General features: G+C 61.3%; 1 protein-coding gene across 2 annotated transcripts in view; it reads left to right on the top strand.

Moving 5' to 3' along the window:
* HMCN2 (hemicentin 2) overlaps nt 1-20,332 on the top strand; it is a 128,693-nt gene that overhangs the window by 54,647 nt on the left and 53,714 nt on the right. For both annotated transcript variants that reach the window (XM_087823255.1, XM_087823256.1), the window contains exons 23-39: nt 1,672-1,799; nt 3,674-3,928; nt 4,567-4,653; nt 7,484-7,678; nt 8,394-8,524; nt 8,838-8,985; nt 9,352-9,478; nt 10,435-10,589; nt 11,958-12,236; nt 13,612-13,893; nt 14,397-14,505; nt 14,733-14,902; nt 15,727-15,881; nt 16,329-16,425; nt 16,959-17,054; nt 17,791-17,967; nt 19,626-19,783. In XM_087823255.1, the coding sequence (XP_087679381.1) occupies nt 1,672-1,799; nt 3,674-3,928; nt 4,567-4,653; nt 7,484-7,678; nt 8,394-8,524; nt 8,838-8,985; nt 9,352-9,478; nt 10,435-10,589; nt 11,958-12,236; nt 13,612-13,893; nt 14,397-14,505; nt 14,733-14,902; nt 15,727-15,881; nt 16,329-16,425; nt 16,959-17,054; nt 17,791-17,967; nt 19,626-19,783 (2,749 nt within the window). The remainder of the gene's footprint in view (nt 1-1,671; nt 1,800-3,673; nt 3,929-4,566; nt 4,654-7,483; nt 7,679-8,393; nt 8,525-8,837; nt 8,986-9,351; nt 9,479-10,434; nt 10,590-11,957; nt 12,237-13,611; nt 13,894-14,396; nt 14,506-14,732; nt 14,903-15,726; nt 15,882-16,328; nt 16,426-16,958; nt 17,055-17,790; nt 17,968-19,625; nt 19,784-20,332) is intronic.

The following is a 20,332-nucleotide window of genomic DNA, read 5'->3' as shown; positions in this document are numbered from 1 at the left end:
GGGAAAGAAAGGAGGAAAGGAAAAATATAACTGTCTAAATGTTCACCGAAAGGGGAATAAATTGACCAACGGTGGCATGATCACGCAGGGGAATACTATATAGCTGTGAAAAATGAATGAATCAGCCCTACACACATACACATGATGCCACTGTGTGTTTTAAACGATACAGAACTGCACTACATATTGTTTGTGGATGCACTGCTTTCGCCATGGTAGCAGCTGACCTTTGTTGAGTCCTACACCGCTCTAGGCACTGGGCTGTGAATTAGGTCATTCAGGTGTCTGGACAGCTCGGTGGGGGATATAAGCACTACTGTTTTCTGTTTTCCAAAATGAGACAACTGAGGCACAGAAAGTTTAAGCGACTTGCCCAACCTCACAGAGCACGCACATAGCAGAACAGGGTTGGCCCCGGGTGGCCTGGTCCAGTGCCAGGATGCTAGAGACCCCTGCCCAGGGTGTCATTTACAACTGTCCTCAGAGGACTTGCCCTAGGTGCCTGCTGGATGCTCCAGACAAACCAGAGGAGGGGGGCTGGGCAGGGGGCTGATACCCTGCTTTACAGATGGGGTCCAGGGGCCCAACAGAGCAAAGCTAGTGCCTAAGGCCGAACAGCGAGTGAGCTGCCAGCAACAGCAACCTGTTTGATAAGCGCATGCCCAGCACTTTGCTTGCAGCTGCCTCGGAGATGAGAATTATTGTCAGCCCCATTTTGCAGAGGAGGAAACTGAGGCTCTGCAGAAATGGGAGTGGGGACCAGGGCTGGAGCCCAGGCCTCTTGGGCTCTAGAGCCCAGCTGGAACCTGGTGAGCAGAGGCTGGGGCGTTGGCCCTTGGAGTCCCCACCGCCTCGCTGGCCACTACACTTGGGGCCAGCTGGGGCCACTGGCCGCAGCTGCTCTCTCTGTTTATGGGGGCAGGGGCTGCGAGGAGCCAGCACATATGGGTGGTGACATCATGTCTGCGGGGGCCCCCTGGCGTCCAGCCCAGCTGCACGAGCCTGGCTGGGGGTCCCGGATCCCTGTGGGAAGGGAGTCGGCAACTTCAGCAAGGTGGGCTGCATGGGGGGGGCAGTGATGAGCTGCCACAGCTTCCCCCTGAGGGCCCAGCACCGTGCTCAGGGCATTGGGCAGACCCCTCAGGGCACTGGGTGAGGAGCCTGGGCCTCCGGCTGGCAGAGTCTCCAAATACAGCCTCCTCCACCCCCTCGCACCTACTCAGGAAAGGGTCGAGGAGTGGCACGCATGTGCATTGGAGGGGGAGAGAGCAGGGATCCAGCGGCAAGCAGGTGCTGCGCCCGGGGCTGAGCCCGTGTAGGACCTGCTCGCCCGCCTCAGCCCCTCTTAGTGTGCCCATTTCACAGATGAGGAAATGGAGGCCCGGGAGATGAAGGGACTTTCTTCATCCAGCTAGGAAAGGTTCAGAGTTTGGACTTGAACCCAAGCTGGCAGACTCCTAATCCAGTGCTCTCTGTCTCACCAGTTGGGGTGGGACCTGGCTTTGGCCTGACAGTTCAGGGAAGCAGAGGTTGCACAGAGGGGAGGAGTGAAGGGTGGGCAGTGGTCACTGCTTCAGTCCTGGCAGGCTTCCTGGGGAAGGTGGCTGGTTTGAGTTGGGTCTTGAGGCCTGGGGTCGGTTGGGGTCTCACCGGAGCCTCTCATTCCTACAGGCATCACCTTCTCCCGTCGGGCTCCCTGCGCCTGGCCCAGGCCCAGGTCGGTGACAGCGGTCTCTATGAATGCCGAGCCAGTAACCCTGCAGGGTCTGCCTCGAGGCGCTACGTCCTTGGGGTGCAAGGTAAGGCCTGGCCTGGGGGCTTCTGTCATACCCATTGCCTGCCCTGTCTTTCCCAGGCCTTCTCAGTGCCCCTCCCCCAGCCCCACCTGCTGGCTCTGTCCCCTCTTCATGGTTCCCCATCACCCCTACTTTCTGCCTGTCTCAAGCCCTATTTCCTTTCCCTCCCCCTTTCACCCCTCTCCTGTACCCCTTGGTTGGGGCCTGGAAATGCTGCTCAGAGGCCTCTGAGTACCAAGAGCAGGGCCCAGGGGGCCTAGGGCAGTGGGGACTTGTGGGCTGGGAGAGACCCACAAAAGGGTTCTGATTCCCAGCCCATCGGGGGGCCTGGGTGCCATTCACAGAAGCCAGCAGTTAGAGTCACCCCACCAAAGAGGCAGGGAACTTGTCCTCTCCAGGAGCCCCGAGGAGTCACAGGAGATTGGCCCACCAAGGCCTCGGGCCCCGTCCTGTCCCCCTCCCGTTTCCATGTGGCCCACAAGTGGAGAACGGTCTATATTTGTAAATGCTGGGGGAAAGGACAGACTTCTGTGACATGTGGAATGGCATGAAATTCAGGTTCCAGTTTTATAAACAGGAGTTTTATTGGAGCGCAGCCTCGCACATTCCTCACCTCTGGTCTGTGAGGCTGTCACTCCGTAACGGCCGAGTGGAGTGGAGACGGAGGCCATCTGGTCCGCAAGGCCTGGAGTGTTTACTCTCTGGCCCGTCACAGAAAGAGCCGACCCCTGAGCGAAGCCAACTGCCCGTTTCACAGGTGGGCAGGCTGAGGCCCAGAGAGGGAGGAGCTCAAAGGGCTGCAGAGGTTTTCCAGCCCATGAGAGAGACACGGCAGCAGGGGGCAGGGGGTGAGCAGGGCTGTGTTGAATCCTGACTCTGCCACCCACTAGCTGTGTGACCTTAAGCCAGCCGCTTAGCCTCTCTGAGCCTTAGTTTCCTCCTCTGTAAAACGCTTATCCCAGAGTTCCTGGCGTCAGGCACTCAGTGTAGTGGAAGCTGTAACTGTTTTCAGCAGGTGGGTGGTGTGGGGACAGGGCACATACCCCCTTGTGCCCTGGACCAAGGGGCTGTTGTCTGCCCAGGGGCCTGGTCCCCGTGGATGGTCCTTTCCCGGGCTCTTTCTCCAAAGCTGGGAAGGGAGTGGGTGTCCCCAGCAACCCCTGAGTGCCCAGGACACTGTCCCAGTCTCCCGTGCAGCACCTAGAGCAGGGTAGCCCGTGGGGTCCAAGAATTTCCCTGGACCCCCTGGTCCGAACCCCAGGAGGCTTCTGGCCACACAGTCCCAGGGCTCAGGCTGCCCCAGCGGAGGGAGTGGGTGACTCCGTGAATGAGTGTGGCCTTACCTGCCCCCTAGGAAGGACCAGATGAGAGGGAGGGCGGGCGAGTCCCTCGGAAACACTGGTGGGAAGGGAATGAACGCCGCCAGCCTCCCGAGCTGGGGCGGGAGAGGTGGAGACGGAGCCATGGGAACCATTCAGGCGCCACTGGGGCCGCCCCTGAGCAGCTGCTTTCATCCTGGGGCGACTTTGTGATGAGGGGAAACTGAGGCTCCAGCCGGCTCAGGGGCCTGTGGCCGTGAGGGGCAGAGCTGGGATTTAAGCCCCTTCTTGTGTGTCTGCTGCCTCCCAACCTTGCCGCCCACCCTGAGTCAGTCCCTCTGGCCCCCGGGCCTCAGTTTCCCCATCCAGTACTAACATATTTCCCAGCTGCTAGTTCTCAAATGGTGTTGGGTGCACTTGGGTCTGGGGGTGGGGGTGAGGGGGAGGGGATTGGGGCTGGCGAGGTGGGGGGAGTGGGGAGTCCTTTCTATGGGCCTGGCCTCTGTGACTCCCAACCCAGGGCCCCCCGCCTTGAACCCCTCCCCGTTTCCCTGTCAGTCCCCCCCCAGGTGCAGCCAGGCCCTCGGGTCCTGAAGGCCCTGGCCGGAGAAGCTCTGGACCTGAACTGCGTGGCCGAGGGCACCCCGGAGCCCAGGCTGAGCTGGTCCAAGGACGGGGCGGTGCTGCGGAGCGGGGGCCCCGAGGGCTCCGTCCATTTTGCAGCCATCGGAACCTCCGACGCGGGCACGTACCGCTGTGAGGCCTCCAGCAGCGCCGGGGCGGACGCCTGGGAGCTGGAGCTCCGGGTGCTGGGTGAGCCCCTGAGCCCCAAACTCGCCTCTCCCCACCTTCCCAGCAGCAGCCTGGGCTTCTGAGGTGCTTGTCTGCTCCTCTGGGCTCAGGGGCCTGCTTGGCCCCTGCCTTCCTCCCTGCCCCCAGCCCCGAGGTGTGGGGGAGCCTTTTTCAGCCCCGTGGATACTCTGTCCTCTGGGGTAGTAATTGAGGAGCAGGGCCTGGGCCCCTGTCCAGCCCCCTCCACTTACCAGCTGGACAACTGTAGGCCATTTACACTCTGACCCTCAGTTTTCTCAGCTGTAAAATGGGTTTGGTAGTATGTGAGGGGCAGCGAGGGAATGTGTGCAAAGCACCTGGAGTATAGAAAGACCTGGACCAATGGCGCTAGCATTCCGCCTGCTGTGAATTTAAAACAAACTTTGCAAGTGCAGCTCGAGGGGAAGCTCGGCCTCGCAAGCCCTGGTGGCTTATCGGTGGGCTGCCCGTGGGGCCAGCCAGCAGCACCGGCCCTAACTCACTTGCCCTGAGGCTGAGGGCCGCAGCATGGGCTTGCACCCCCTCGTGCCCAGCGGGGCTGTGGAGGGGGCACCCTCCTGACCGGCCCTGGGCCAGTCTTCGTGCTCGGGTGTGAGTGTGGCCACTTCACCTCCCACCAGAGCCGCCATCCTGGGGGACTGATGAGACCAGCGGGCTGCTGGAGAGAGTGGCGGGAGAGAACGCCAGCCTGCCGTGCCCTGCCAGAGGTGAGGCTGGGCCAGGGAGGTTGGCGGGGGCACTTCCATCCACACCCCGGTGCCCTGGGTCGCACGCCGTGGGCAGTGCCGTGGGTTGCGGTGGGTATGGCATCCTCACTAGCCAGGGCCATGCCAGGCATTTCATCCCACGGACACCCTGTAGGATGGGTATTAGCATTGGCTCTTTTTTATTAGGGGCAGTCCTGGCCCAGAGGGGTCAAGCAGCTTGCCACAGGTCACACAACAGGAAGGTGACTCATAAAGCATGGTGTGGTTTGACCCCAGCCCCAATGCCCAGTTAAGCCCCAGGCCCCCCTGCACCTGGGGATTGTAACACCCAGGGTCTTTGTGGGTTCGGGCTCGGTGGCCCCCGCCTCTCCCCATGCCCCAGGCTTTCTCACAGAGGATGGATTCATGTGGTCCTGGGCAAACCAGCCCTTCTGAGGACCCCTTTGAGGCAGCAGCTCAGTGTGGGAGGTGACAGCCACCTCTGCAGTCAGCTGTCCAGCATTGGACCAGCCCAGGCTGTGTAAGCTGGGCAGGCGACACCTCCTTCCTGAGCCTGGTTTTCTCCTCTGGACAGTGGGACCTGCCAGTCCCCCCATGCAGGGCTGCTGCCGTGAAGGCCCAGTGAGGCAGCATGAGCTTTAGGTCCTGGCACCGTGCCTGGCACAGGGCAGGGGCTCAGGGGAAACGTGTCAAGTGAATGAATGCGGAATGAATGAATGATTTACCCTGCCGTGCCTGGCACATCTTCCCCCGCCCCAGCTGCTTCTTTGGCGTGGGGCTCTTCTGCGGCTGGTGAGAGGACATGCGTCCCCCCTGTGCATGCATGGCACTCTTTGGAAGGCTGGGTGTCCTGGTGTTTCAGGAGCAAGTGGCAGGAGCCTGGCAGGAGCCTGCAGCTGGTTCTGGTCCCAGCTGCGCTTCCTCGAGCCAGAGGGCCCAGCGGAGCCCCTGGACCAGGACCGAGGGAGAGGCAGGTGGGAGGCAGGCACCGAGCGGGAGCTGGGGGAGCCTGCGGAGTCCAGTCGGCAGAACTGCCCCCTGGAGGGACGCGCCGGCCTGCCCTTGGCCATGGCGCCACCTTGCGTCGGCCTGTGTGGCAGCAGGCAGCCGGCCGCCGGCCCACACTCGGGGAGGCGGGACCTGCCCTGCGCCTCTGCCCTCGGTGCCTCGCTGCCCGCGTCCAGGGCCCCTCCCCTGGGCTAGACTGCAGCCTCAGCAGCATAGCCGGCCCCTGGTAAACCACCTCGCCCTGGGCACCTGCCCTGGCTGCCTTCCCTTCCAGGGCGCGGTGCCTGGTGGGCAGTGCTGGGCTCTGGCCGTCACCAGCTTGTGACCGTGGGCTTGGCGGGCACCGAGGGCTATCGGAGAAAGCACTGAGCCTGGTGGTGCTGGGACACAGGAGCCCGGGTGCCTGCGGGGGGGTGACACCATTCGCCTCCTCCTTGGGTGGGACGTGCTGGCCCCCTGAACTGGAGGTGGGAGGGGAGGGGAGGGGTTTCAAGGGCAGCTCTGAGTGCCCTGGAATCTTCCCGACGGCGCAGTTCTGTGGTCACAGCTCTTGCAGGTTAGATTTTTCTTTTTGCATTAAAATCTCCAGTTAGGCACTTCCCCCCCCTCACCTCCACCTTTAACCTTGGTGCCACCAGCGAGGAAGGCTGCCTTCAGGTGTGCCCAGTGGATCCTCTAGCCTCTGTGTGAGTGGGTGAGAAAAATAGAAATAAGAAATGTAATTCATGGGGAAAAAAGTTCCAGGGTTCAAAACTCAATCCCCTCCACCCCTCCAGGCCAGCAGCTCTGCAGTCCCGGATCCTGGGGACTCAGGGCAGGGGGAAGACAAGAGCAGGTGTGGGGGGCCGTCGGGGAAGCTGAAGGTGCTGGGAGGGCATGTGGGGTGTGCGGTGTGGTGTGGGGTGTGCTGTGTGTCTGTGTATCTGTGTGTGTGTTGTGTGCTGTGTGTTCATGCACGTGTCCCCACAGTAGGGGAGCAGGCCCCTAGCAGTGGGACACTCCAAGAGGAAGCCACAGCGGCTCCCACGAGGAAACAGACCCCTCGGGTGGGGTTACCCTGCCCGAAGGTGCACAGAGGGGCGGCCATGGGCCCCCCCTTTTCCTCTCAGCCGGCAGGCAGGGTCCCAGCACTTGAAGGGGGAACAGCCAGTGCAGAGTGGAGTGCGGCAGGGCCCCCCCCAAAGAAATGACACTTAAGGGGCCTTGATCCTGCCCCCCAAGCCCACCTAAGTGGGGTGGCCCACCCCTCCCTCCGATGGCGTTTTCTCTGAAAGAGTGACAGAGACAGAGGGAGTGTCTGCCATGGGCGCCCAGGGCTGCCAGCGAGATGGCCCATAAAGCTCAGGGTGTTGACATTAATTAGTATCAGCAAGGATCGGAGCCCCGATGATGAGTGGGGGCTGAGGGTGCTGACCTGTGAGTTTGGGGGAGCTCCCCCGACAGGGTCCCCTCCTCCTCAGCACCCGCTATGTGCCGGGCACTGGGCCTGCCGCTGGCGGAGCAGCAGGGAGCAAAGCAAAGGCCCCGGCCGTGGGGAGACAGACAGTAGACAGAAACCGACGCAGGGGCACCGAGGTCCATGAGAGGGTCAGAGACGCAGGGAGGACAAGGAGCTTGGGCGTGGGGCGGGTGCCGTGCCCGTGGGGCAGGGGCTCTGAGAAGGAGCCAGGGCGCTGGGCTCCTGTGCCACAGCCCCCAGGGCGCTGGGAGGCTGGACACGCAGCACCGGGTGGGGAGGGTCAGCGACGTGCCCACGGGACAGTGTGGGCCTGGAGGGGCGGGGGCAGGGTGTCCGTGCTGATGACTTCGTGCGCCTGGCCAGGGACACCCAAGCCACAGGTCTCGTGGAGGAAGGGCCCATCCTCAGAGCCCCTGCGTGACCGGCCGGGCCTGGCGGTGCTGGACGAAGGCTCTCTGTTCCTGGCCTCGGTCTCTCCCTCCGACGGTGGAGACTACGAGTGCCAGGCCACCAACGAGGCGGGCTCCGCGTCCAGGAGGGCCAAGCTGGTGGTCTATGGTGAGCAGGGACCCCAAGCTGGGCAGCTGGTCCAGAGCCAGAGCTCGCCAGAGGGGAGGCTGCAGGCTGCCCCGGTGCCTGGGGCGGGGAGGGCTTGAGGACCTTGGGAGGGCAGCGGGTCACAGGGCCACCCCCTTCCCCCAAGTGACCCCGCAGAGACAGTGTGAGGGGAAGAGCCTGGAACTCCGTTAGTGGCATTAACATGGTCCACTAGGTGACTGCATTTTAAAATGAGCCCCATGGCCCACCTCTGCTGAAACCTGCTAAAAGTGACCCGAGGCTCATGTCCTTCCCCCCCATCCACAGAGAACCAGGGCCCTTTCCCTCCACGTGGCCGACCTGGAGGGGGTGGGGAGGTGGTTTTAATGGCTCCTAATGGGCCACCTTCAGCCTCCCTGTCACCAGCCACCCCAGCTTGCCCTGTAAGGACTTGCCTGGGGAGTTTGTTACAAAGACATACCCAGGTCCCACCTTCTGAGATTCCGACTCAGAGGACCCTCGAGGGGCCCGTGACAATAGGTTGAGTGTAGAACTGGGTGGATGGGGGCTCCGGCATCTTTGGAAGTTGAGTGCCAGAGAAGGGCGTGTGTGCGTGGGCACAGCTGGGGACCCCAGGATCTGGGGCTGCCTGGCCAGGCCAGGAAGAGCGGCCCAGACGGGGTCCAGGCAGCTGTGGCTCCGGAAGGGACACTCCTCTACCTGTCCTTGTTCCCAGTGCCCCCCAGCATCCGGGAGGACGGGAGCAGGGCCAACGTGTCGGGCATGGCGGGGCAGCCCCTGACGCTGGAATGTGATGCCAATGGCTTTCCAGCCCCTGAGATCGTGTGGTTCAAGGATGGGCAGCTGGTAGGTGTCCCTTGGGCAGTGGCCAGGCTGTGGGTAGGATTTGGATAGGGTATGGGCCTCCTGGACAGGTTCCAGTGTGCCAAGGTGTGGCAGGGAGATGTGACAGGTGTCTTTAGGAATGCATGGGGACCCAGGGCAAGGGAGGACTGATGCCCAGGGGGCTGCATGGTGGAGAGGGCACAGAACTATCCTAGGAGTCAGAAGCCCCAGGCTCCTGTCGCCAGCTAGCTCCCTGGGCCTTAGTTTCCTTATTGCCAATGACTGAGGGTAGCTGGCCCCTGCTCACCAGCTCCCTCTGACCTCTCCTGCCCAGATCCCGGAGGTGGGCAGCCACCGCCTCCTGAACGAGGCCCGGGCCCTCCACTTTCCCAGCATCCAGGCGGGCGACTCTGGCCTCTACTCCTGCCAGGCAGAGAACCAGGCGGGCACTGCCCAGCGGGACTTCGAGCTTCTGGTGCTCAGTGAGTGAGGCCTGAGCCCCTGAGCTCCCAGCGTGTCTGGCCCTGCAGCCCTTACCCTTCGAGGAGGGAGGTGGGGGAAAAGGGGACACTGCTGAGAGTTGGGGCACAGAGGGGCCCACACCAGGCTCAGCTCCTCACGGAGCTCTCAGGGCAGACATTAGAGTCACATAATTAGCAGAGTAGTGACTGTTGTGTCACCTGCTGCAAGAGGAAACACGGGTGCAGGCTTCAGAGGAAACACGGGTGGGGCTGATCCGGCCAGGGGTTTGGGGGAGCTTCCCAGGCAGGACACAGGAGAAGGGGAGGGTGCACCAGGCAGGGGACCCGCACAGGAAAAGTGTCACCTGTACCCCTTCTTGTCCCCAGTCCCACCTTCCGTGCTTGGAGCCGGGGCCGCCCAGGAGGTGCTGGGCCTGGCCGGTGCCCAGGTGGAGCTGGAGTGCCGGACCTCAGGGGTCCCCACGCCACAGGTGGAATGGACCAAGGACAGGCAGTGAGTGGCCCGCCTGGTGGACGTCGTGGGGGTGGTGCCCAGGCCTGGCCGGGTGGACAGGGGGCTCTGGGAGGTTGAACTTCGAAGGGGCTTGACAGGCAGTGCATGTGCCACCAGGACCCAGGCAGCGGGCAGCGTGGGCCCCTCCCACCCAGCCTGGCATCGCCCAGGGGAGACCAGCTCTCACCCAGCAGGACTCTCCTCACTCAGCCTTCCTTTTATTTTTTTTGTAACCCTCGCCCGAGATTATTTTTTCCATTGCTTTTCAGAGAAAGTGGAGGGGGGAGAGAGAGAGAGAGAGAGAGAGAGAGAGAGACATAGACGTGAGAGACACCTCGACTGGTTGCCTCCCGCTCACGCCGCCGCTGGGGCCGGGGGTGGAGCCTGCAGCCAACGCACGTGCCCTTGGCTGGAATCGAACCCAGGAGCCTTCAGCCCTCGGGCCGATGACCTAACCGCTGAGCTAAACCGGCCAGGGCTCAGCCTTCCTTTTTTAAAATAAATTCTTTTTTTTTAGGTGAAATTAACCACAATTAAAGTCCACTGAATTCGCACATCCAGTGTTTCAGTGTTGCACAAGCATTGCCTCTTAGTTGCAGGACATTCCCTCTTCCCAAAGGCGGCCCTTGGCCTCACTCCCCCGCCCCTCCCACCCCCAGCCACCAGCCTTCCTGTCTCTGTAGATGTCCCTGCATGTCACATAAATTTCATGCAGCTACACAGCGGGTGGCGTTTGGTGCCCGGCTCCTTCCCCTGAGCGCGTAGTCCGGGGACCTTCCTGGTGTGGCGGGTGTCTGAATGCGCTGGGGCCTCGGCGCGTTTTGTCTGTTCACCGCCGACGGGCACGTGGACGGTTGGCACCTTGGTGGCTGTGACTCTCTCAGCCTCCCTTGTCCCCTGCGCGGCGGCCCCCGCCGGCGCCTCGGCCTGACTCGCACTGTTCTGACCGTCTCCAGGCCGGTCCTTCCCGGAGACCCACACATCGCGCTCCAGGAGGACGGCCAGCTGCTCAGAATCGCCAGCAGCCACCTGGGGGACGAGGGGCAGTACCAGTGCGTGGCCTTCAGCCCCGCCGGCCAGCAGGCGAAGGACTTTCAGCTCAGAATCCACTGTGAGCCTGGCGCCTCCCCGGGCTGCGGGCCGAGCCTCCCGGGGCTCCGGCTGCCCAAAGGGCGAGGCAGAAACCCCGCCCTTCCAGTAAAGCTGGGGACGGGGAGGACAGAGGGGACCTGGACCGACCTTCCCCACACCCCATGGTCCCATCCCACGTCGCAAGTCTTACTGCTCCTGATACCACTTGGGGTGGGCTTTTTCTTTAATTTTTTTCTTTAAACCCAGTCCCTTTCTTTACACTGAAACGCATTTATTTTATTATTTTCTTAGATATATTTTTATTGAGTTCCGAGAGAGGAAGGGAGAGGAAGAGAGAGAGATAGAAACATCAGTGAGGAGAGTCATGATCGGCTGCCTCCTGCACGCCCCCTACTGGGGATCGAGCCCGCAACCCGGCCCCAACCGGGAATAGAACCCTGACCTCCTGGTTCATAGGCCCACAACCACGGAGCCTCGCCAGCCAGGCTGGCACACATTTATTTAAAAAGATCCTTAATATCTCACCTGTACGCGGGAAGCCAGGTCCGCTTGGCCTCCGTGGGGGGAAGTTGTAAAACCAAACGCTCTGGAAGGAAGGGACCCGGAGGTGCTCAGGCGCGAGCGGCCTGTGAGGGCGCTGAGCCGCGTCGGCTCTCGGTGGTGGAGGGCCGGGTAGAAGGTGCTAGAAAGGCTGAGTTTGGAGTGCTACAAAACAGTGCCTTTTCCTTTGCCGTAATCGTGCTGGAAGGAGATTTGGGAAGGCGTAGTCCAGGCGTGGGGAACGTCCTGCCCAAGGGCTGTATACCACCCGCGAAATCGTTTGGTCTGGCCCTGCCAAGGCAACCGCAAGCAGGACTCAAAATTCAATAAATCTAGCGGCTTTCTGAATAGCTAATTTTTAAGTTGATAATTTTGTGTGGCCTGAGAATGATGTTATAAATACCCAAATGGCCCTTGGCAGAAAAAAGGGTCCCCACCCCTGATAGCCTATCCATGGTGAGACTCGGTGTTATTTTACGCCGTGGCCTGCGTTCTGCCCCCTGGGAACCCCTGATTGGGTTTAGCCCCTCATTCTACAGATGGGGAGACTGAGGCCCAGCAAGGGGAAATGACCTACCTGGTCCTATAGCCAGTTATAGGCAGAGTGGGACCCAGAGCCCAGTGGTGCCCCCAGCCCCCCCCTTCTGCACTTCTTGTGATGACCTGGCTTGCTTTCCACATTGGCAAGTGCGATGCTGGCCTCTCCTGTCCCAGACTCTGCCTCTCTCCTGTAGTCAAAGCCTGTAACCGGTGCAGGTCTGTGGCATAGGCGTGTGCATGCCACCCTGGGGGGTGGGACACTAGCTGCCTCAGGGGGCTCCCTGTGACCGCCCCCCATTGTCCTCAGCACCTCCCACCATCTGGGGCTCCAACGAGACCAGCGAGGTGGCTGTCATGGAGGGCCACCCGGTGCGGTTCCTGTGTGAGGCCCGAGGAGTGCCTGCTCCTGACATCGCCTGGTTCAGGGACGGGGCCCCGCTGCCCCCCAGCCCCGAGGTTGTCTACACCAGGGGCGGCCGGCAGCTGCAGCTGGCCCGGGCCCAGGGCTCAGATGCCGGCATCTACACCTGCAAGGCCAGCAACCCCGTGGGGGTGGCGGAGAAGGCCACCAGGCTGGAGGTGTATGGTGAGTTGCCAGGGTCAGCGGCCAACAGTGGTCAGCTGGGCGTGCGGAGGGAGGGATTCGGGGCAGTGATGCCGCCACCCGTCTCCGTAGATCAGTGACGGGAGTGGCTGGAAGAGGGTTCTCCTAGAAGCGGGGAAACTGAGGCCGGGATCGGAGGACCTGTCTAGGGGCCGAGGCAGAGTCAGGTGGAGAATCCAGGTTTTCCCTCAGGTTTTAGGGCTTTTCACGAACCCACACCCAGACCCTCATGACCACTGCTAGTAATTAGCTGCTCTGAATTAATCGCCGACTGTGAGCCAGACCCCAGGGCACTTCACAGCATCAGCTCCTCTAATTAGCATAGGGACTTGGGCCCCCTTCTCTCCACTTGTAGACGAGCATGGTGGGCTCTGGGCTGGAGATGCCGGTCCAAGGTTGCCCCGGTAGGATGTGATGGCAGCCAGTTCACACCCAGCGGTGGGGGGTGACCATAAGCCTTGCACGGTTAACCTCAGCAGTGGCCACCTTGAGGGGCTTGGCTCTGAGGCCACGCAGAGAATGCAGTGGGTGGGCAGGGGTGGGGTCTAGGCAGGGCCTGGTGAGGTTTGGTGGGCAGAATGCAGGCCAGTGGAGTCATCCCAGCCCCTAATGAGGAGTCAGTTCAGGAGCTCTGGCCCCCAAAGATGCAGAGGGCTTGGGTGCTGGAGCCCCAGGGACCCCAAAGGGAAGCTGGGCTGTGTGGGGGGTATGGGGATGAGCCAAGAGGCAGCTTGGGGACCCTTACTTGGGGATCTGAAGACCTCCTGGAAATTGATTGGGAAATGCATTGTGTGACTCAAACAAGGTTGAGGGGCACATCCTGGTCCATTGTCTCCCCATGTCCCCTGGCGATGGCTCCGTGGGCTCCCCAAGGGGAAGAGCGAAGCCCTAGGGCTGGCTACTCCCTTGGCCATCGCGGGCTGATGCACTGGGTTCTGCCAGTTGCCCCGTCTGCTACCGCAGGGAGGGGACCTGTAGGAACAGTGGCATTGATCTTAAGCCTAGAGCCCATCACTTTGAGTTCAGTGGATACTGAGACCTACTGTGTGCTGTTCCCGGAGACACACACGCACACACACATGTTACTGTGCTGCCTTGACCAGCCCAGGGGGACAGCGGGGGGTGCAGAGAAGATTTGAGCAGTGTCAGGAGGGGGTGCCGCGGGGGGGCAGAGGAGGGAGAGAACGCTGCCAGCCACGGGCCAGGGCAGGCTTCCTGGAGGAGCTGATTTCTGGACTAAGGGTTTCGGCCAGTGCAGGTGAGGGAGGAGGCGTGTTACATGGCGTGGGGTCCGCGGGGGGCTTAACCAGGGCTGGTGTCGAGTCAGGTCCCTGAGCAGCCCCCGTCTCTTCCTTAGTCCCGCCCACCATCGAGGGCGCCGGCAAAGGGCCTCACTTCGTGAAGGCTGTGGTGGGGAGACCCTTGGGGCTGGAGTGCGTGGCCAGAGGCCACCCGCCCCCCACCCTCTCCTGGTACCACGAGGGGCTGCCCCTGGCGGAGAGCAACGGGACATGGCTGGAGGTGGGAGGCCGCGTGCTGAGCCTGGAGAGCCTGGGGGAGGCGTCCGGAGGCGTGTACAGCTGCGTGGCCAGCAGCCCCGCGGGGGAGGCGGTGCTGCAATACGCCGTGGATGTGCAGGGTGAGCCGGGACCTGTGCCACGAGTCACCCAGGCTGTGGACCCCTCCTCCCACACCTCCTGTGGGCCAGTGCCCACCGCCCCTTCTAGGAGCGGCTCCCAGTCAATGGGACGGACATTTATCAAGAACTCCCCGAGGCCCAGAGCTGGGTTGCGGGTGGCGGTGCTTCCCTTGCTGTCTTCCATGGGACAGACATTTCTCAGACATTAATTCTGGGCTGGCCCTGTGGTGCCGGAGATAATGCAGGGACCAAGGCAGACAGGTGGGACTCCTGAGCCCTGGGTCTGGTGGTGAGACAGACATTGAATAGGACAAGCCTCAGGGGAGGCCAGGGGGACCACCCACCGCATGTGCCTGGAAGGCCTTCTGGAGGAGGAACCATTCGTGGGGAACTTGAATGGTGGCATGTAGCTTGGGCCTTACTCTGGGGGCACTGGGCACTTGGGAGGGCTTCAGGCTGGGGTTTGCTCAGCTCTGAGCACCCAGTGGGGATCCTGCCTGCAGTGCCCCCACAGCTCCTGGTGGCTGAAGGCTTGGGACAGGTGACCACCCTCGTGGGACAGCCCCTGGAACTTCCCTGCCAGGCCTCGGGCTCCCCGGTGCCCACTGTCCAGTGCGTATGGGGTGGTGAAGGCCAGGGCTGGGGCTGGGGTGGGGGCAGAGAGCATGCTTTGGGGGTGGGTGGGGACAGGAGACACTGCCCCTTCCCAGAGGTATGAAAAAGGCCACTGAGCCCGAGAAGTGCGAGCGGGCAGAGATGGTGCTAGGCCGCCTGCCTTGTCCGCTTGGCCCTGCCGTCCCTGGCCTCAGGCTGTCCCTTCCGCTTCCCACCTACCTTAGATGGCTGCAGAATGGCCGCCCAGCCGAGGAGCTGGCGGGGGTGCAGATGGCCTCCCAGGGGACCACACTGCACATCGACCACGTGGAGCCAGGCCACGCGGGCCTCTTCTCCTGCCAGGCCACCAATGAAGCGGGCACTGCGGGGGCCGAGGTGGAGCTGCTTGTGCACGGTGAGAAGGCATGGGTGGCCCGAGAGGCCAGGGCCACGGAGCCAGGGGGCCCTAAACATCTGAGGCTCTGGGAGGCCTACTGGGCATGGAAGGACGTGGGGCTGCTCTTCTTTCAACAGTGCTTCTGAGCTGGACTTCCCAGCTCCCCAAAGAGATGTGACATGCAAGGCTGCTCTTAGCTGTTTACCACACTTGTCACCTGTCCAGTCCACAGGCCTTCACCTTCCTCCCCAGGCTCCCTTCTCTCCCCGCGACCACCACAAACTTCATTCAACTCCTTAAATACATCAGCTCTCACCTCTGTGCCTGCAAGTGCTGCTTCTGTTCCCCGAACATTCTCCTTCTTGGCCTGCTAGCCCCTCCCTATTTTTCAGGTCTGTCCTAAAACACCCCTTCCTCCAGGAAGCTCTCCTTGATTCCACTGTGGTGCTAATCCACCCTGCCCACCCTCTTGGCCACCCACTGTCTTGGGGGTGATTGTTTGGTTGTCCATCTCTGCAGCCCAGCTCTGGGAGCTCTGAGAGGACAACACAGTGGCCACCATTCTTTGCTGTGTCCCTGTGCCTAGTAGAGTTCAGGGCACAGAGTAGATGCTCAATGGATGGATGGATGGATGGGTGGGTGGAAGAATTTTTAAAGAAAAGGAAGGCCTGCCCTACTGGCTCCCTGTCTGGCGCTCTTCCCTCAGTCCGGGCGTCTGGGAACTTGAGTGGGGGCAGCCCTGCAAGGCCACTCCTGGTTCCCCAGGCACTGAGGGGGTTGCTGGGTGCCGCTGCACCCCTCCTGACCCTACCCTGGTCTTCCCTACCTCTCCCCCTGCCCAGAGCTCCCATCGGTGGTCATCAGCGGCGGAGAGAACATCACAGTCCCTTTCCTGCAGCCTGTGACCCTCCACTGTGCAGGGACTGGGGTGCCTACCCCGAGCCTCCGCTGGTGGAAGGATGGAGTGGCCCTGGCAGCCTCAGGGGGGAGCCTGCAGGTACATGCGGGGTCCCTAGGGCTGGTGGGGCAACCTTGCATAGGTGGAGGGGCCACTTTTTAGAGGCCCTGGAGACCCCAGCAGGGCCCTGGCAGCCTGGGGGCAGGACGAGCCCACTCAGCCTGGAAATGCGCAGTGGACCTGGGGGCTGGGTTTGAAGAGGGGAGGGCACCGTTAGCCTAGTGCACATCCCAGGAGCTTCAGCTGTCAGAGGGAGAAAGTGGGGGGAAGGGGAGTATCCCCAAGATCAGAGGGATTCCCTGGAGTCTCTGTGTGTGGCTCAGAACTCCACCCCCAGAGCCAGATTTGTCCCCGTGACTCACTTCTCCTGCTCCTGGGGTCAGCAGCAGCCTGGCCATTTGCCGTGTCCCAGCGTCATTGACTGACTTCCAGTTCTGGGCCCGTGTCCCCCCCTCCTCCCCATGACACACCTCTGCCTCCCCCCAGATTGAGAAGGTGGACCTGAGGGACGAAGGCGTCTACACCTGTGTCGCCACTAACTTGGCTGGGGAGAGCAGACGGGATGTGGTGCTCAAGGTTTTAGGTGAGGAGGTGGGCACGAAAGGTGGGGGGTCCCCGAGGGCCCTCGGGGCTGCTGTGGGTGTCGGGGAGGGGGAGGGGTTTTTTAAATCATAGCCGTGCATCTGACTTTAGAAGGAGGAAGTCATTTGCTCTGTGGCCCCTTTGGGTTGATTTCTGCAGGGTTTTTAATGGACACCCTTTGCTTGTCGTGTTCACTTTTGGGGGTTCCTTTGCGTCCTTGCATGTGTGGGCAGGTCCTTGCACCTGCCGCTCTTCATGGCCGCCTGGGGTCCCGCCTTCCCTCCGCCGGGGGTCGGCCGTTCCTGGGGCTGGGCTCCGGGCGGTCCTTCTAGGGCTGGGATGAAGGCTGCGGAGGTGCCTTTGTTCGCGTGGGGGTCCAGGAGCGGGTTCCTCGGCAGAGGGCACATGCCATTGCAGGGCTCTTCTTGCCCAGGACCCTTTAGGAAGGCTGGGGGGAGGGACGTGGGGGACGGTCGAAATTTGAGCTGCCAGAGTCCACACCCACCTAGCCAGGGCTCTCCTTGTCTCCCCTAGTGCCCCCCAACATTGAGCCGGTGCTGGCCAACAGGGCAGTGCTGGAAAATGCCTCAGTGACCCTGGAGTGTCTGGCTTCGGGCGTGCCCCCTCCAGGTAAGACCCCTCCTGGGGAGGGAAAGCCACCCGCAGTCGGCCCAGGCCCCATCTAGTGAGGCCGCCAGGACTCTGGCGCCGCTCTGGCTGTGGGCAGATGGGATGAAACCAGGTGGCCCTTCTCCCCATTTCTTGCATTTCCTCTCTTCATCCAGTGGCTGTCACATGCCAGTCACCTCCAGGGCCCAGAGCCTTTGCACTGGTGCCTGAAGGAAGCCTGCACAGGGCAGCCCCGGGGCTGCGCCTCCAGCCTCCGAGTCGCTCTGTCTGGGCCTCTCCTCTAGACCAGCAGCCGAGGAGAGGGCTCGGAGCTTGGGGCTGGGTGTGAGTGTTTGGCAGACAGGGTGGGCCCAGGAGGAGGGCCCAGCCCCTGTCCCCCATTTGAACCAGGCCCACCCAGTTTTGCCTAGGGCAGTGAGCCCTGGAGGTTATTGCCCCATCCCATGGGGCAAATACCCTGTCAGGTTCTGGGATGGGCCCTGGCAGGATGTAAGGAAGCTGAGGATATGTCGGTCCATACTTACGAGGCTGCTGTTTTAGGGTGCACCAGGTTCTCCTCTAAAGAAGAAAGCTGGGGGGCAGGCTGGCTTTGACTCTCCTTGCTCCTGGCTGCCCCAGCCTCTACCCCCTGGGGCTTCCTCTCTGCCCTGGGTCCTGCCTCAGACAACACCGCCCGTCACACAGGCACAGGCTGAAGGGCTGGCAGGAGCCCCTTTGCCTCTCTTCTCTCCCCCAGATATCTCCTGGTTCAAGGGCCACCAGCCTGTCTCTGCCCGGAAGGGAGTCACAGTGTCCGCTGATGGCAGAGCTCTCCTTATTGAGAGAGCCCAATTTTCTGATGCTGGGAGCTACCGCTGTGTGGCATCCAACGTGGCAGGTCGCACAGAGCTGCAGTATGGCCTACGGGTCAATGGTGAGCTGTCCTGGCACTAAAGGGGTCCTTGTCCAAAAAGTTATCCTCTATCCATTTGTCTGTTAGTCTACTCATCCATCCATCCCCCCTCCATCCATCCATCCCCCCTCTATCCATCCATCCATCACCCATCCATCCATCATCCATCCATCCATCCATCCATCATCCATCCATCCATCCATCCATCCATCCATCCATCCATCCATCCATCACCCATCCATCCATCATCCATCCATCCATCCATCCATCCATCATCCATCCATCCATCCATCCATCCATCATCCATCCATCCATCCATCCATCCATCACCCATCTATCCATCACCCATCCATCACCCATCCATCACCTATCCATCCATCCATCCATCCATCCATCACCCATCTATCCATCCATCCATCCATCCATCCATCCATCCATCCATCCATCCATCCATCACCCATCCATCACCCATCCATCCATCACCCATCCATCACCCATCCATCCATCCCCCATCCATCCATCACCCATCCATCACCCATCCATCCATCCCCCATCCATCCATCACCCATCCATCACCCATCCATCCATCCATCCATCCATCCATCCATCCATCCATCCCCCATCCATCCATCACCCATCCATCCCCCATCCATGCATCCATCCATCATCCATCCATCCATCCATCCATCCATCCATCCATCCATCCATCCATCCATCCATCCTTCTATCCATGCATGGAAATACCCAACTGTCCATCCATTAATTCAACCATCCATCCAATTCTCTGCCCGCCCACCCACCTATCCATTCCTCTACTCATTCCTCCATCTGTCTGCCTCTATCCAACCACATTTATTAAGGACATGCTCTGGGACAAGCCCTGGTGGCGCAGCCCTGAAAAGACAGACCCAGGAGCTTTCTGCTAGCGGAAGATACAGTAATAGATAATTACCTAACGTAGTGTTTCCTGACAACTGTGACAAGAGCTAGTCAAGGTGAGGTACAGCTGCGTGCCTGGACCCAGGCTCTGACCTGGTCTGGGAGCCTGGAGGCGTCTTTGAGGGCTGGATGCCTAAATAGTTTCCATCTGCCAGGGCCCGAGGCTGCAGAGACCTGGGGAATTGAGGGACTGAGAGGAGGCTGGGGGCCTGGAGCTCACAGAACAAGGAGAAGAGGGGCCAGGGTGGTGCAGGTGGCCAGATGGAAGCTGGAGGGCTCAGGTCTTTGCCTAAGAGCAGTGGGGAGCTGGGCAGGAGCCCTGGGCATCCTGGCTTGTGTCTCCCAGATACAACAGAGTCATCTTCCGCCCACGAGGGGCTGACTGTAGGATACTATTTAATCTGATACCTGCCCAGGGGTCCTCAGCCCTTCTTACCCCGCACTGTCCCCGGGATATAACCAGAAGGCCCGTGGTCAGGTGCTGCCTCTGCCACTTCCTGGCTGGTCGACCTTGGGCAGGTGACTTGCCCTCCCTGAGCCTCGGGTTCTCATCTACAGAGGCCTCAGGATGGTTTGGAAAGGATGGGATGAGTAGCCTTGAGAACTGTGCAGTGGTACCCATGTTGAGTGGCTGTCCCTGTGCTTTTGTGTGTGGCCTGTGGGGGTGCCCGGTCAGGTGCCCTCCCTGTCATGCCCCCGGTGGGGCTCAGCCCATATTCTTTGTCACCCCCGCCCTTCAGTGCCACCACGCATCACGCTGCCGCCCAGCCTGCCAGGCCCCGTGCTGCTCAGTGCCCCGGTCCGGCTGACCTGTAATGCCACGGGCAGCCCCCGCCCCACCCTGATATGGCTGAAGGACGGGAACCCCGTGTCCGCTGCAGGGACCTCCGGCCTCCAGGTCAGTGGGGCTGGGTGGCCCGCTCGCCTCCCTGCTGCCTCAGGAGGCGCTGGGAGCAGAGGGCAGGCCCTGGGCGCTTCGACGGGAGGGAGAAGCAGTGACTGCCCAGGGCGATTGGCGGGAGGGGGAAAGCGGGCTGCTCGGCGGAGAGCCTGGAGCGTGGACTCCAGGAACGTAACACGCCACACGAGTGCGAGCCACACACGTGATTTAAACCTGTCCAGTAGCACCAGCCCGTGTGGCTCAGTGGTGAGCATCAACCTACGAACCAGGAGGTCACCGTTGGATTCCCGGTCAGGGCACATGCCCAGGTTGTGGGCTCGATCCCCTGTAGGGGGCGTGCAGGAGGCTGCCCATCAATGACTCGCATTGTTGATGGTTCTATCCCTCTCTGCCTCTCCCTTCCTCTCTCTGAAATCAATAAAAACATATTTTAAAAATAAATAAAATGAAATTGCCCAGTAGCTGCATTGAATGAGTAAGAATAGGTGAAACCAGTCTTAATAATGCATTTTAGTTCACCCAGCATATCCAAAAAGCATCATTTCA

Source organism: Miniopterus natalensis, chromosome 12 (assembly GCF_054644295.1).
Source record: "Miniopterus natalensis isolate mMinNat1 chromosome 12, mMinNat1.hap1, whole genome shotgun sequence".
NCBI classification, from domain to species: domain Eukaryota; kingdom Metazoa; phylum Chordata; class Mammalia; order Chiroptera; family Miniopteridae; genus Miniopterus; species Miniopterus natalensis.
This window is presented reverse-complemented; position numbering and strand designations above follow the sequence as displayed.